At 32.5% G+C, this 16,076-nt stretch overlaps 2 protein-coding genes across 2 annotated transcripts in view; both read left to right on the forward strand.

Annotated features, from left to right (window-relative positions):
- Nucleotides 1–8,445, forward strand: part of LOC105456215 — a 10,707-nt gene extending 2,262 nt beyond the window's left edge. The window contains exon 4 of the mRNA XM_011700097.1: nt 8,269–8,445. Within this exon, the coding sequence (XP_011698399.1) occupies nt 8,269–8,445 (177 nt within the window). The remainder of the gene's footprint in view (nt 1–8,268) is intronic.
- Nucleotides 8,446–13,688: 5,243 nt separating this feature from the next.
- LOC105456207 lies at nt 13,689–15,866 on the forward strand. Its single transcript, XM_011700079.1, has 4 exons — nt 13,689–13,940; nt 14,071–14,277; nt 14,800–14,964; nt 15,329–15,866. The coding sequence occupies exons 1-4, from the start codon at nt 13,821–13,823 to the stop codon at nt 15,794–15,796; spliced, it is 960 nt and encodes a 319-aa protein (XP_011698381.1). The 5' UTR covers nt 13,689–13,820; the 3' UTR covers nt 15,797–15,866.
- The last annotated feature ends 210 nt before the right edge of the window (nt 15,867–16,076 follow it).

The raw sequence follows: 16,076 nt of genomic DNA on the forward strand, positions 1-16,076 counted from the left end.
TATATATATATATATATATATATATATATACGTAGATGTATTACACATATTGTACATTCTGAATGTGTCATATGGTTCAAAAATTTTCTTTCCACGTTGCACGTATTTTTCAAAATATAGAAATTTAATCAGTGAATAATAATGTTGTTATTTATCCAAGTTCAAAAAGTTGAATTATGTAGAATACCGTAATATAAATCGTACATAATTATACAAATCTAAAGATCTTAATTAAATTTATCATATAATTTATTTTTATACATACATTATTTGAGAAATTGTATACTAAAAAGATTTAATAAAATTTTAAAAGCTATACGCAGCCATCGAAATAAAAAATACATATACAACTAATTTAAAAAATAAAATCTAAATGCCTTAGATATGATTAACAAATGTAAATATGTAATTAACAATGAAAGAGATAGTGAAACGAAAGGAGAATGTGAGAGTATCCGATGGAATCAAAAAGATTTTGACAAATAAATGAGTGAAAAGCATAGACGGAACATCTATGGAATAAGAGACTGAACAAGACATAAGACAGTTGCATGCGACATGAAAGACGGCGCAAGATACATATAAAATCGTCATTATGAAAAGCGATGATGAATCAATGTCACTATTGAACCACAATATTCATATTGTTTTTGTTACAACTAGGAGGCTACACAATAATTAGAATCTATAAAAGAAATATCATTTTCTCACGTTAACCATATCGACGCCAATTAGAAAGCACGTTTTATATCGCGTTTCGACGAAACTTATAATCCATGTTAGACAATGATATTTCTTTCTTCGCAAGACGATATCCAGTTATTTTGCATGTATAAAGAGAGTTACAAACGTGACGATTACATGCTGAAGCCAGTGAATCAAATACTATTGCTACCGCCGCGGTGATTGCTACGCGATTACTCATCGATAACTGAGTAATCGTATTATATAATGTTATTCACGACAGGGATAAAAGTACAAAAAGCAGGAAGAGTAATATGAGTATGAATTCGTCAAAAAAGAGAAAGTGTAAGAAAACGTGAAATGCTGTCATAAAATAAAAAATGAAATTGAAGGTATACTTTGTCACATAGTTAATGACTAACAATTGCTTATAGTCATTATGTGGAAACAGGAAGAAGAAAATTACATCGGCACAATAATTTGTTTGCTGGTTCAACAGATATTACTAATTATTATTTTTCAAACGAGGTAAAAAATGATTTTTAAAATCTGAAAAGTTTGTTTATAATAATCGCAGAAAGTTAGATGCATTTTAAAAGTCTTGTTACATCAATACGAATCGCATTCAATCGACTCGTGTTACGATTTATCAGCTACACCGCGACTGTTCAGTACAAACAGAACTGCTTTATCGAACGCTTATCGCAAAGCCTATTATAATACCGCTTATTGCATGCTGGGAGAAATACAATGAGCTTCAACTGATTTGCGTAATGGCCTTGTACTGTATCGTGTTTAATTCTTAGAAAATTCCGACTCAAATTCGATACATACGAAAATTCAGATTCATCGCAAAGAAACATGCATTTGTGAAAAAGAATTCATCAAATGGATTTTACATACAATAATAATTCTGTGACGGGATGCGCAAAAATATTTTACATATGAATCGTTTAAGATTATTTAAGATAGAATTTTTGCTAAATATTTGTTCGTCCAATTATAATATAGACTTAATTATTTAAAAATAAATGTATGCTTTATACGTTATGTAATAATTATTTTAAACATTTACTTTATTATATTTAAAAGAATGATTTTATTTATTGTTTATGTAGAGTATTGCGATGTTGATATTCATCAACTCCTGAATTCAAGTAGCGCGCACGTGCTATTTATGCGCAGCCAAACGTAGAATTCGATTACACTGGAAATTCTCTCTGGAAATCGTTGCAACTGCCTAAAAGTATACGTCAACGTCAGGCTGTGAGGTATTTTCCTCAACTGTTGGAATCGGTCATAAAAAGGCGGCATCGCTATTCGATTCGATGTTGCGAATGGCTATAACGTCTCCATTTCCGCGCGTTTACATTTAAATCGGCGCATTAGCGACTGCAATTTCATTCCAATTTACAACTTCACAATCCCCGGTACGGATTCGGCGGATGAGTTCTTCACATCCATGATATTCGGGCTCGCGTGTGCGTACGCGTACACAAGTACTAACGTAGAACGGAACGAAGTGTGTTCCGTGACAAAAGTACGAATTTCCGCCGGTAATTGAGCAACTTCTCATATCTACGTTCGTGATATTGTCAGCTTGTCGCATTCAACTGAGACATGGATTCAAAAATAAAATTAATCTGTTTAAATAAACTCACTTTCTTCACTGCGTGCTCCCTTTTTTTAATACCAAATGTATATATCTGATATATTAAAGATATTGTATGATATAAGCTCATCAACATCGGAAACGCTGCCTGTGCGGACCATCATTTTTCAGTTCATTAGTGTAGCAGAGGTAACTTCCATCATCTCGCCGAAGATATGTATTACAGAAAGGAGGAGGGACCGTACGTTTTTCACGTAATGATTGCACAGTATAGACGACAGGTAGACTCGGAGGTAGAAACGGGAAAAGAGAATAAAAAGAGAAAATGAGAAACGGGAAAGTGAAGACACGAATAAAATGCAAATGGCTATTACTTGATCCTTGAGTAGACGAATACGAAGCAGGCGGAAGGGTACTTTTTGAACGACGGTTTACTATCTATTACCGGACGACGGGGTGATGGTGATGCTTGCGCAATTACTTGTCGACTGTTTGACGACGTACTCGAGGGCAGAAAGGCGGACAGAGGAGATTGTTTAAAATATTCGCTGAGATGTTCTCGACAAGAGCGAGCGCACTTCTTTTGACTCGTTTCCACCAGGGCAAATTGGAATTTGGATTTTATCACATTACGATCCTTGTTATAATAATTAATGAATAATTATAGATGACATTTTATTTTAAATTCCTTTGAAAAATTGTTCATAGAAGAAAGTTTTTCTACATAACCTTTCTAAAAGAAAGTATTTTTCATTATAAATTGTTAAGAAATATTGCAAAACATACATATTTTGTAAAATCATTATTCATAATTTTCAGAAAAATTATTATTTATCAGTTTGAGAAATAGTCTTATATGTCTTATTTATTTTATGGCATAGATAGCTACTGACAATTTTTGCATATTTGTCTTTATGTTTATTTATCTTTAGGCAAAATTTAATTTAAAATATATACATTTAAATTAATTCAAATAAATGTATTTTATTTAATAAATGTAAAATGTAGCGCGGAAAACCAAAGAAAACAGAAAGCTTTTTGCTATTAAAGACGTCATACAGAGATAACGCGAAACGAAAGAGTTGGATTAATATCAAGATTTAAGGGATGTGGTAGGTCTAGTTGCGGCGCAGGCAACAATAATAAGCGTAGCGCACGTGTGCACAAAAGCTCTACAAATATTTGCCGGAGTTTGGTAAGACTCTCGAGACATCTTCCCGTCTCGAAGGAAATGCTCGAGTGTCGCTATGGTGCAATCGCCAGAGACGACACCTTCATGTTTCCCATCTGTAAGAAATTCTTATCTCCTTCTTTCTTCGTCACTCACGCTATTTTCATGAATTTGTTGAAGATATTCGCAACTTATTATAACACTTTAAAGCAAAACATATATATTAAAGTTGAGTATTTTTTTTCATCTTCTTAAAAATGTGAGCAAAAAGAATTAAAAATATTTCACATTTATAGGATATTGCTAGACTTATAATAATGTAAATTATAGATATTCAAGATATTTGTAAAATTTTATTAATTGAAATAAAATACTCTTTCCTTTTATAAAAAATATTATGACATTTTTAAAAGATAATTATACATCCTTCTGTTTTATATTAAGCAAATATACATATCTCTATATAGATACGCAGCTATATGTTAAAATCTTATTTTTAGAGTCTATATTCATTTTCAGTTTATCCTATAAACGTTTCTCCTATAAACAAAGATGTGTACAAATTTAAAACCGGTAACTGAAATTACTGTACGTAAGCTTTTAGCACGTAACGCAATATGTAATAAATTCTCGCTTAAAAGATAGATGTACAATGGTGTGAAGTTAGCACAATATTTTGTTAATTTAAAAAAAAAAACAATAATAGTTCCAGTAGCACTTTCATAGATCTACCAATTCTGATAAATATTAAAAATGTTCAACATTTTTAATACCAAAAAAATAAAACTTAAAAAATGACGTGCTAACTTCACGTTCCAGCAAGGCACATCTCCCTCTAAAGTACTATATCCCGTCAAATATTACGACATCTGTCATCAAGTATTCCAGTTAATCCTAACTTAATTTCATAATTTATATAATACTTCAGCAGATTTCAGATTTAAATTTTCGCAGCCACTTCAGCACAATCTAATGAAACATGCGTAGAAAATTTCATGCGTAAAATTTTTCACACGTTTCTAATCCCTGAATTTATATAATTGTTTTATTCTTAAATTTCCATGATTTTTTTTCTTTCGTGAAAAGCCTGGTGGTCGTTGTCACGTCCCTTAGACATATTTATCAGAATTGAAGTTTATCTACTAACGCTAGCTTTATGAACCCTTATGACTATGAATCGCTCATTAAATGTTGAACTTTTAATTCCACCCGTGTAATATGATCTTTGTACAAACGAGAGAAATCCCATGTGATCGCCAAACACACGCGCGGAATCGTCGAATGGCAGATGCGCAAAGAAGCTGGGAGACTTTCGAACCAGCGTTCTGCAAATTTACCGGTTGCTTCTAATTATAGCGGTGTCCTCGCTTCACCATGTATCACTTTTGACTCTTTAATTTTCGTGTTTCCGTCACTTTTCCCTCGCATCTATTCGTTATTTTTATTTTATTTCCGCATTAAGTATTCACAAGAAAATCACGACCACCATATAGAGTACAGCGGGGTAATTTGAATAATGGGGTAATTTAAATAACAGTAAGCATTTGCAAGAATTTCGAAAAAATAAGTGTTTTTAAGATACATTTCGGTAGATCAATGTCTGATCTAATGAAATGTATCTTAAAAACATTTATTTTTCCGAAATTCTTGCAAATGCTTACTGTTAGTCAAATTTCCCCACTATTCAAATTACCCCGCTGTACCCTATGTATAAAATATATATGTATATGTACCTACATATATATTCATATTTATATTTATATATGAAAATTTAAATATACTTTATAAGCATATGTAGTTTAATTTAAGATTAAATTAGTTTTTACTCAAATAAACTCCTGTTAACATAATTTAAATAATGTAAAGCCGTCATCATTGATCGGCGTGTCATTAGCGATTGCGTTCTTCATCTATTGTCCTTAGCTTCTTATAAGATCGCACCGAGGTCTTGGACAAGAATTTCGTTTAACTAATATTTAAAAGATAAGCGCACTGTTTCAGACGGCGCGGCGTCATAGAGTTTACATAGTACGTTGACCTGCATCTGGATCCTTACGCAAGTGTGTGCGCCCGAGTCGCAGCACACACCACAGCGCGTTGACCTGCGAGAGAGCATTTTGTACCATCCACCCCGCTTACTTTTACCCTCTCGTTTTTTTTTTTAATAAAGTAAAGTATGGATGTAGCACAATTTTTTAGAACATTTTAATAAGAGAATTCATTATTAACTTGAAAGAACGCAATAATCTTTTCATAATTAGACATCACTCAAAAGAATTGTATTCACGTATTATTATTGTTTCGTCAAATAGAGAATTAATCACAGGCGTGACGTATGAATAAAAGAATTTATTAGAGTTTCCAATGGTTCGTAATTTGGAAATTATTGACGAATTAATATTAAGCTGTCAGTTTATCTTGGTGCACGTAAATATGAATGAAACGCACAGCGGTTGCTCTGGCTTTTATATAAAAGATATGGATATAATATACACGGCGATTATTTAAATGTTTTTCATGTGAATTCAGCTTTCATATCAAATTTATAAAAAATGTTATATGAAGATTTAAGCCACCAGTGCAATTAATTTGGAATTACGTTTATAGAACATTTTGTATATTCTTAATTCCACTCGTTATTTTACACATATATCCGCTATCAGTGTTAGTCAATGCGCTCTTTCACGATGAAATGCTACTGCACAGCCGTCGCTGCAAACACGCGCAATGCCGATTACTTTGCAATCGCTAATGACACGCCGACCAATGATGGTGTTTTACATTAAAATGCATGCGCAACTGCGCCCGTAAGCGGCTTACAACGCGCGCGCATCACGTGCTATGTCTATATGTATATATATATATATATATATATATGTGTGTGTGTGTGTGTGTGTGTGTGTGTATATATATATATAATCGGTATCTACTACGACATGATCGCAGTACCTAATGAAGTCAAAACTGTAAGAGGATCATCTGGCAACCACGGAGAGTAATCTAAACGTTTGTAATGTCACAGCAGATTCGGCAAGACATCGGCAATAAATCAAAAGCCTCCGGCTCCAGCTGTTTCGCCGGTGGAAGTAGACAACTTTTAACGGTCACCCTCCCCTGTCACGTCGTTTAATAGCTTTTTATTTATATGCAGCTTATGAATTTTTTCTAGTCTTAATATCTCGTATTTTCTCACATTTTTACACTGCAGCGAATGTAAAAATGCGAAAAAATACACATTTTGAGTTCGACTTTAAAAAAATTTGCCTTCCCAAATAATTATTTGCTTTGACATCGGTTATCATGAGCATTTACGAGATGTCTGTTCTACATAAATATATATGTACATGCAGAATATTTATAAACGTTTACGTTATATATTATATATTAAATACATATTTCTCTAAACCAAATTTTAATTAAATTTTAGAATGCGTTATAATATTTGTACGGTTGAATTGATATGGATTATTAATGACTTGCGTAACTCATGGTACAATTGGATGACCTGTAACACCAATACATAACTGTAATAACGACAATAGTGATAAGAATTATAATAATAACAATAATAATATAATAGAATTATTAATATGATGTATGTGCGAGAACATAATGTATTTGCGTACAACACGGAAGACATAATATTGAATCATGTAGTTTGGCGTATTAATTTATTCATTCTCTGTGGATTTGCATTTAATAAATATACAATAATATGAGAAAGATATCATCATAGTTTTAAGTAGAATTACGTAGGGATTAAGTATATAATATTTTGTATAATAAAGTTGAAATACAGTAAAATATTACTTATAAATTTATCAAAAAATAAAATTTATAAAGATATGAAATAAAGAAGATAAAAAAGTCTTTTTTTTAAATTAATACACTTATTATATTTAATAAATTATAAAATTTCTGAAATAAAAAAAGAGACCGTTGCTCATTATAATAAAAGGATACTATTATCACTGTATGAGAGCAAAATATTAGTTTCTCATGTAATTTTAAACATAATATGATTTAAGCCAGAATATATGAGTTAAAATAAAATTTATAAATCATTTTTAACAAATAAAACAACAATATTTCTATTTTAATATTTCTATTTCTTGCATGCATCATTTCAAACAGATATATTTAAATGCGTTAATATCGTGAAAGAAATTAAATTAGATTTTAAAATTGGAAAAGCTCTCGTTAAAGTCACTCCAGATTGCCTTATAAAAAAAATTTCCGTTGTAATGACTTCCGAATGATAAAATAACTGTGAGCTATGAAAACTTCTTTTTTTTAAATAATTTAGCATAAGTATTTCCATTCTTGAAGCCTTTCATCGTTAGCACGAGACCGCGATTTCCCGAGCGGCACGCGACCGAAACTGTGCACGCGAAGCTCTTTTCATGGTTGATGAATGAGCAAAACGGAAAGGAGAAATGGGATCTCATGTTGTACTAAACGGTAGACCAGTTACACGACTGTTGGTCGAGCGCCGAAATGCTTAATAGTTACATGTTAGTTAACAACTTGCGATAGCAAATGCGCATGGACTTGTGCCAGTAATACATTATGTAAGCGATGTTAGATATCTATCGATATATTAAAGACAGATTATCATATTGAATCACATCTTATATAAGGATACCTCTAAATAGCGAAATTTAATATTAAAAAAATGTTTCATCATTTCGGCTTTTTTTTATTAAAATGTTGAGATAAGTATAATTTGTAAAAACAAGAAAGAAAAAAGGGACGAACTCTGAAATTATTAACGGTCTCTGCTACATATTTATTTTCGCAGAATCTGCGTCCGCAAGTGGAAATGCGATTGATCGAAGACGTGCTGTGTTTGTATAGATATTTCACGTATATGCGGATACTAGTTGTTGGTCGCTTACTTCGGGGCCGACGAATCCGTTCGACGACGAGAGAAGCCGCGAATTTCCCTGGATGGAATACGTACGGTTTCTGGGCATAACGGGGTGCACGTTTAATCCCTTGGAACGAGTCAATTTCGGTGCGCCACGAACCGAGGGTAAACCCTTCCGATATACTACGAAGATAGGTAAACCCTTTCGGATTCGATATGGGATAGAAGGATTCGTCGTAATACATCAGAAATGGCACTACTCCAAATCTATTGTTTTATTTATTTGCCATAAAAAGATCGAATTGTAATAACAAGAATTGATCGAAATATAGTTTATTTCTTTCAATTTTTGGATTTTTTTCTTGCTTAAAGGATCTTTCAGGATTATATGGAAGATTTTGTTGATTGACATTTTTACATCTAATTAAAGAATTAGTAATTATGATATAATAATTAAATACATATAATACATTAAAAAAACGTCGAAAAACAAAATTTTTTTATCTAAAAATAAAATTGTCTGAAAATATAGACTTGGTTTATAAATATAAAAAAATGATAATAATCCTCCTTCATTAATTTTTTTATAGCACGTTATCTTAATTATAAAAAAAAGGAAAAAATGGAGACACAATTGCTTCCAAATAAGGTTTATATTTAAGGTAATTCAAAGAAAATCTCATTTTAAAACATTAATGTTACTTGAAATAATATGGTATCAGAGCCGCACACTCGTGTATACGCGTGATATTACAGCCGACAATGTAGCAAGTTTTAATTAAAAACGGAAGACTCTTTTCGCGTACTTTTAATTAATTCGCAACATCAATGGCCGGCAACTTGTTTAATATTGACGGAGGTACCGACCCGTAATATTGACGTTCTCCCCCCTCCCTCCCGTCACAAGGGATGCTAATTACACGAGAATAATGTAATTGAAGGCCGATCATAAGCATCAGCTTACATTTAACAGAGCGCATTGACGCGTACCGCGTTGTGCACTGTTCGAATGCAAACACATTGATGTCCGACACGCGGCGGGAGAGCGAGCAGCGGATTTTCATACATCATATGTATCGCACAAAATCCGTTGATACATCGCAAAATACAATACGGGGGGAGGGGAAAAAAAGCAAGCAAGTAATTACCTACCGCGGTAGACACGGCGCCTCAACCCATCCTCGTAATTTAATTCATTATCGCATTAGCGCGGCTGAAAGTTTCCCGGCCATTATCATTCTACACACATAGAATTACATTCGCGCGGGCCGACTGAGAGATTTCCGAGTTCTCGAAGCAAGGTGCTCATTAGGGCCTTTATACACTGCGCAATCTGATGCAAAACTGCAAAGGTCGGATGCGCATCTATTGTGGCTTTTTATATAATTCGAATGAAAATGTTAAGGTTTGAGGGAACATTTTCACCAAATTCTATTCACACGGATTACATGCGTATGATATAATTAATCATAAAATTTGCATTATTATAACATTACACACAAGAGCTTAAAATACACACGATAGCTATGCTATAATTCAAATATACTATTTCAAATGAAAATATAAGTATACATATGTAAGCATAAATATTTTAGTATTGTTCATCCGCAAATAGTATCTAGTCAATTTGATTTACGTAAATAGTAACAATTACGCTGTATGCGCTAGGATTGTCACGGTGTTGTCAAACATAATTTGTTATCAATAACCCAATAATGCATTATTGAAGAATTGTAATTAACCTTTTGCAATGTTTATATTAGAAGAAATACTCTTAACAATTGAATATATAAGTTAAATTTCCCCTCAATTTGCTTTATATTCTCAATTTTCTGAAGAGATACATTTAGCTTAGCTGTTAAGAACTATTTTTATATTGTTTAAGTAAATTTTATGAGTCCTGGGTTACACGTTATAATTACGTTGTTTAATTATACTGAAAATTTTGAGAAATGCTAGGTATCGTTGCTAGAAACCGGCTCCGGCGGCCATTATGCCGCGGCGAGATATGTTCCGCGTATCAGTCTTGTTAGATTAATGAAGCCGTGTTTTCCGCTTTTTCGGTGCAGCCGTGATCCGCATTGCCGCGCGCGGTTCGGCCGGATCGACCGCGGACGGGATCGAGGGAGAGGGAGGGAGGGTGTACGCGTGTACTGAAACTTTTGCGTGCCCTCGGGCCTTGGAAAAACGAAGCAGAAAAATGGCCCTCGTTGCGCTCGCAACCGCCTGATAATTCGATTGTTCGTCGACGGGTCCGACGCACGGGGTTTCTTGCACGAGAACTCGGAACTCGTAGTCTCCGCGCTTGCCGATTCCCTTTGCCGGCCGAAGCGCCGTTAATTATTCCTGCGGTGCCTTAAGGCGAATTTACACGGCTCGCTCTTGACGATCATCCCGGATGAATCGGCCAAAGTGAATGCATTGCACATGAACGCGTTTTTGTTTAGACTTTTTAAACTGCGCAGGACGGAAGGATACGTATCCTCTCAACCAAATGCATGGAGGGTTTTTAATAAATAACGATAAGCCACACACAATTTTTAATCAACCTTCACCAATTCAAAGAAATGGCAAATTTTTATATATATTTAAAATAAATAATATAATTATTTAATGTTTTATAAAATCCACCATAATTTTTAATTTGCAAATGCTGGCTAATTTAATTTATTATAATTTATTTATCATATAGTGCTTACTATATGAAACCTGTTACACTTATTATTATTTTTTTAAATATTTTTCACATAAATCTTGTTTAGCTTTATATCTAACAAGACAATAATATCTGTTCATATCTCATTTTAAAAATATCGATATAATTAATAATTTTTCCGTTCTTCTTCTGCAAAGAATTCCTGATAAGCTTCAAAAAGATCAGCAATTAGTACTCGAAACGATAAAAATGGTAAAGTTTCAGCTATTTTTCATGTCGCGTATGAAAATTTTTCAAGTTTTCACGGATTAAAACTTTTTAACGACAGTGGCAATGGTGGTGGAAATAGCAGTGGCGATAGTAGCGGACATATTTTCCAGAGTTTATGTAAGTTAGACATTTTTTGGAAATTTGACATGTTCTGGAGATAGCTCTCCATAAGAGTTCTTTCAAAAAATACGTAATATCAGTTTCTGATAAAAATAAAAGAATTATTCAGGATGCATTCAGCAGACAAAGCAAGTGAGTGTTCAATGATTCTTTATTACGATTGGTTTTTATACGCTTGTGTTAGTCCAGTGAAAAAGCAAGAACTAATCGTATTATTAAAGAATCACTGAGCTTTGTCTGCTGAACGCAACCTTATCAATTTTTGCAAAAACGTGAAATTAGTACTTTAATCTTAAAGAATCCCAGTTACCTTTTTATTCTGAGTTCTGGAACTTTTGTTGAAACGTATCAGTGACTCTACTAACCATTTGGTAAAAAGTCTGAACTTTAAGTAGGTATATCGAACCTTCGAAAATGTGCAATGATATAGAAATAATAATTATTAAAGTGTAGTATTTTGCTATCATTCATTTACTGATTTTCCTTTGCTATCAGTTTAATGGCGCTTCGTGGTATTTTAAACGTGATATTAAAAATTAGAAAACAATTCGAGTTGCTAATTCAGTGTTAGTCATCCCAGATTGCCGATGCAACTCGATTAAAAAATAAACTGTATACATTCACTTTCAATGTGCTCACGTGAATGAGACTCATGCTCGTTAGTATTTCACGCCGCGAATCCGACTGCATCGGGTCAACTTTTTTCTTTCCGCCGCGTCCTTCTCCTCCCAGCGTGCCATCCTACGCTGATAACGCATTCCCTCTTGTGGTCCGCGACTGCCGCCGGAATAAATCCCGTGCGGGCTCGTCAGCGGGACTTTTTCCGAATTATTCCGCGGAACAGGAGGAACTCGGTGCCGTCCGCACTAATCCCGTATAAACCGTCGCGACTTGTGGCGAGGTATTTTTCGCGGGAGTCGCGTAATGCGCGTGACGGCAGATGGAAAATCTGAAAATGCGGCAGTCGAATGAGAAGCTCGGGATGAGCGGCGGCTGAACGAGAGGGCGTCTCGTCGATATTTGAAAGAAAAATATTGAATAGACAGACGAACTTTATTACACTCGTGTGAATTTTAAAGGTGTCTAAATTTTATGTGTATATATATATATATATATATATATATATATATATAAAATTTAGACACCTTTAAAATTTCTTCTTTAAGTTTGGAATAGTTGATGTTACAATTATGAAATGTTCTATAATAATTAATGAAATTTTATGCAAAAAAAATTCAAGAAAATCAAATCAATTTAGATTAGTTCGGAATTTTCTAAATGCAATTTATATACCCAATACAAATTAAACGTATATTTAAGTATGTATATTTAAACTTAATATTTTTACTTTATACATAGTATAATTATTTATAACATAAAATAGCTACAAGAAGTTGTAGAATTTAGATGCCCATCTCTAATAAGGAGATATTCGATTTTATAAAAATTATCCGTTACTGGATTAATATTATATGTGTAAATTTTTGAAGAATTTTGCAAATTAAATGTCGGAAACGACATGAAAAATGATATTTCGCTTGGCAAGAATGACTTTTACAGTTGCATTTTCACACAAAAATACGAGCGCAATTTAATAAAGCATATGTTGAAACTTAATTAAATTGTCGTTGACGCGCGCATCAGACGGTGATAACATTTGCAATTCTTTCTTGATTGACAGATAATACATTTTACATCTATCGCATGCATGGCGGTTTGCAGCATCCATTAGCAGATTTTACCATGGCACTCACCGCCAGCGAATTCATTTAACGCTGGAAAATAATCCTTTATAATCCCCTCTACGCGGAGGCCACCCTAAATGAGAGAACCATCCCGTAAGCTCTCTATGTACGCCGACGTATTTTAAAATAAGTAATATCGTCGGAGTGTGTTTGTGCGATTAGTATATGTTAGCAATAATTTGTTTCAAATCCATGCTCACTATAACCATGTTATTAAATTGTATCAATGTGAAATTAATTATTAAAGCAATTAAAAATTATGCATATGTTATCTTTTAATATGCTTCTTTTTTTAATTTTAATAAACTTTATACAAAATATTTATTATACAATTTTACGACCCCTTTGATTTATTAATTGAAGTAATTGATTAATTTAATTGAACTATGAGTAATAAATATTTTAAAAAATTCTTTGTCATACGTACAAAAAAAAAATTTTAATTAACATGTAACGTTAACATCATGGTGTAAAGACTATATTCTATTATTCTTTACACCATGGTTAACACCAAACGTTGATTAAATTTCAAACATGCGATTTAAGGAAACTTCAGAGCTTATCCAATTTTTATTTTAGACATTTCAGTTTACTAAAAAAATGTGCAAACAATATACGTAAATGAACATAGTAAAATTAAAATATCTTGAAAGCTGTAAAATGCATTAAATACATTTAAAATAAGCGCAAACATGATGGATGACTATAGAAATCTTCCGCCTGAAAGAATTTCGTCTATGCCGGGTAAAGAAGCTGCTGTCGAAAGATTCATGGCCGTGTCAGATGATAGGTTAAGCAGTCAGATTTTTCATGTAAATTTCTGTTATAACTCATGTTCTATTTTTAGATATTGTATACTCACTATCTCGTATACGTTTAGAATTTTATCTTCTTTTTTTTGGCGCATAACTGATACATGTCAAATAAATTTTTGTTACTCAGGACGATTGTGATAGATTTGACGTAGTGGTAACGTCACCCTCGAGAGACTTCAAATATTCTACTTTGGTCAAACCACCCGTGGTATATTTGCGTACTTCCATTCGAGACGTTCTTGACGGTGTGGAAAAATTCAATAAAGGCTTTGACACACAAAAAACGAATTCCTATTGGATTACTTTGCCCAGACATGTTGTCGACGTGCGAAAGATGAGTATAAACGAACGAAGTCTTTTACTACCGTTCCAATTTTACGATATGTATTTGCGTATATTTGCGCACTCTAAATGAAAAAATGTTTTTGAAAATAATAAGTTAGGATAAAATCTAAAATTTTTTTATGTTTTAAATTAAAATCAATCAAGCCTTAGTAGATAAATGCAAAAGTTATAAGCATGTTTAAAATAAACGAATCTATTTGCATGTAATAATTATAAATGATACAAACATACGCATTTATATAAAAATTGCAATAATAAACTCGAAAAAATTGAAATTAGAAAATACAGGGAAATTATATCTACGTAATTTTCCAGTTGTTTCAGTAAAAAAGATTTTTTTTTTTAATTAATATAAAAATATATTTTATATCGCGCATTTTGCTCGAGCCTTATAAGCAGATCTTTTTGTATATTCTTGATTAAACATTGCTGGAAGGTTTCGTGTTACATAAACGCGCCTGCATTTTGAAATAAAAAAAAATAACACGCAAACATTTTCTTCCTCCCTTAAATATTAATTCAGAAATGTGTGCCCGCCATTCCGTCGGCGTTGCCATTACAACGCGTCCGACATCGTAATAAAGACAAATCGAGATTCGCAGAAGGAGCGCTCATAACGAAATTTTATTCTGAAGGATCGATCTTTCTTAAGGAGAGCATCGACGATGTAAACGAGGTATGACGCGAGAGAAATGAGCACTCTGAAATCAGAATTTGCGGGAAAGAGAGTCACGGAAGCGATCAATTTTATTTTTCTCTACATATGTCGCCCGTAAATTTAACGCATCACGCCATTAGCCTTAAGAAAAATATGTGCGCAAACACAAATATTATTTAGTTTCCAAATATTATTTCAAGTTTAACGTAATAATTATAATTAAGACAAAATATATAGAAATAAAAATTGATGTAATGATATTAAATACCGAACTTGAAGGAAAAAAAGAGAGAAATAAATTTTGCATTAACATTTTCGACTAAATTAGTGAATAAATGTTTCACAAAAAATAAAATGCTCTAATCACATTTTATCATTGCAGAATATGAGAGACAAGTTGCGAACGTCTCTCAGTGTGCCGACCGTTCCTGTCTTAGACAAATATAAAACAAAGATATATGTTGCAAAATCAGATTCTGGTATTCACGACGAGAAAGATTTCAGAGATCATGCTACAAAATGCACCGTCTACAAACATATAGAAGGCCATTTCAAAACGAATTTTAAACAGTATGGTAAAGCTAAGAAGGACACAACAGTATCTGATATACATGAATCATTATCTGATTATGATTATAATAAAGATAAATTGTGTATTGTTCTAAAACATGCTTTATCGCTAGATCAATCATTATATAACAACATTTATAATCAAGATATGAGTGTAGTCAATAAAAATACGAATCATAGATCAACCATATCCAAAAGTTGTACATTTCTTCGTGAAAAGAAATGTTCAAAGCTTCAATGTTCACAATTCAATCATTTAGTAAATCAGATCTTGCATTAAACCATTTAATTTATAATTATATTAAGTTTTTATAAATATATTTTAAATTTTATTGTATACTAATATTTCATTTTTCTATGTATGTTAATATTAATAATATGTAATTGACATTAAAATATTAATAATATGTATAATGATGAAGAAAAATGTGTTTTTGTTGATTGGAAAATTGTGAGGATATTAAGAAAACCGTAATGGAGTCAATCACAACGGAATATACCGATAAATTTTCATGGTATTCGTCTGTAAGCGCTTTACATTTTCACAGAATATGCTCTAA

The sequence above is a fragment of the Wasmannia auropunctata genome, unplaced genomic scaffold (genome assembly GCF_000956235.1).
Source record: "Wasmannia auropunctata unplaced genomic scaffold, wasmannia.A_1.0 LD335737.1, whole genome shotgun sequence".
Classification (NCBI taxonomy): domain Eukaryota; kingdom Metazoa; phylum Arthropoda; class Insecta; order Hymenoptera; family Formicidae; genus Wasmannia; species Wasmannia auropunctata.

Coding starts and splice junctions, on each gene's coding strand:
- LOC105456207 (XM_011700079.1), top strand. CDS start 13,821: ATGATGGATGACTATAGAAATCTTCCGCCTGAAAGAATTTCGTCTATG. Junction 13,941..14,070: donor TAAGCAGTCAGATTTTTCAT/GTAAATTTCTGT, acceptor TTTGTTACTCAG/GACGATTGTGATAGATTTGA. Junction 14,278..14,799: donor ATGTTGTCGACGTGCGAAAG/ATGAGTATAAAC, acceptor TTCCTCCCTTAA/ATATTAATTCAGAAATGTGT.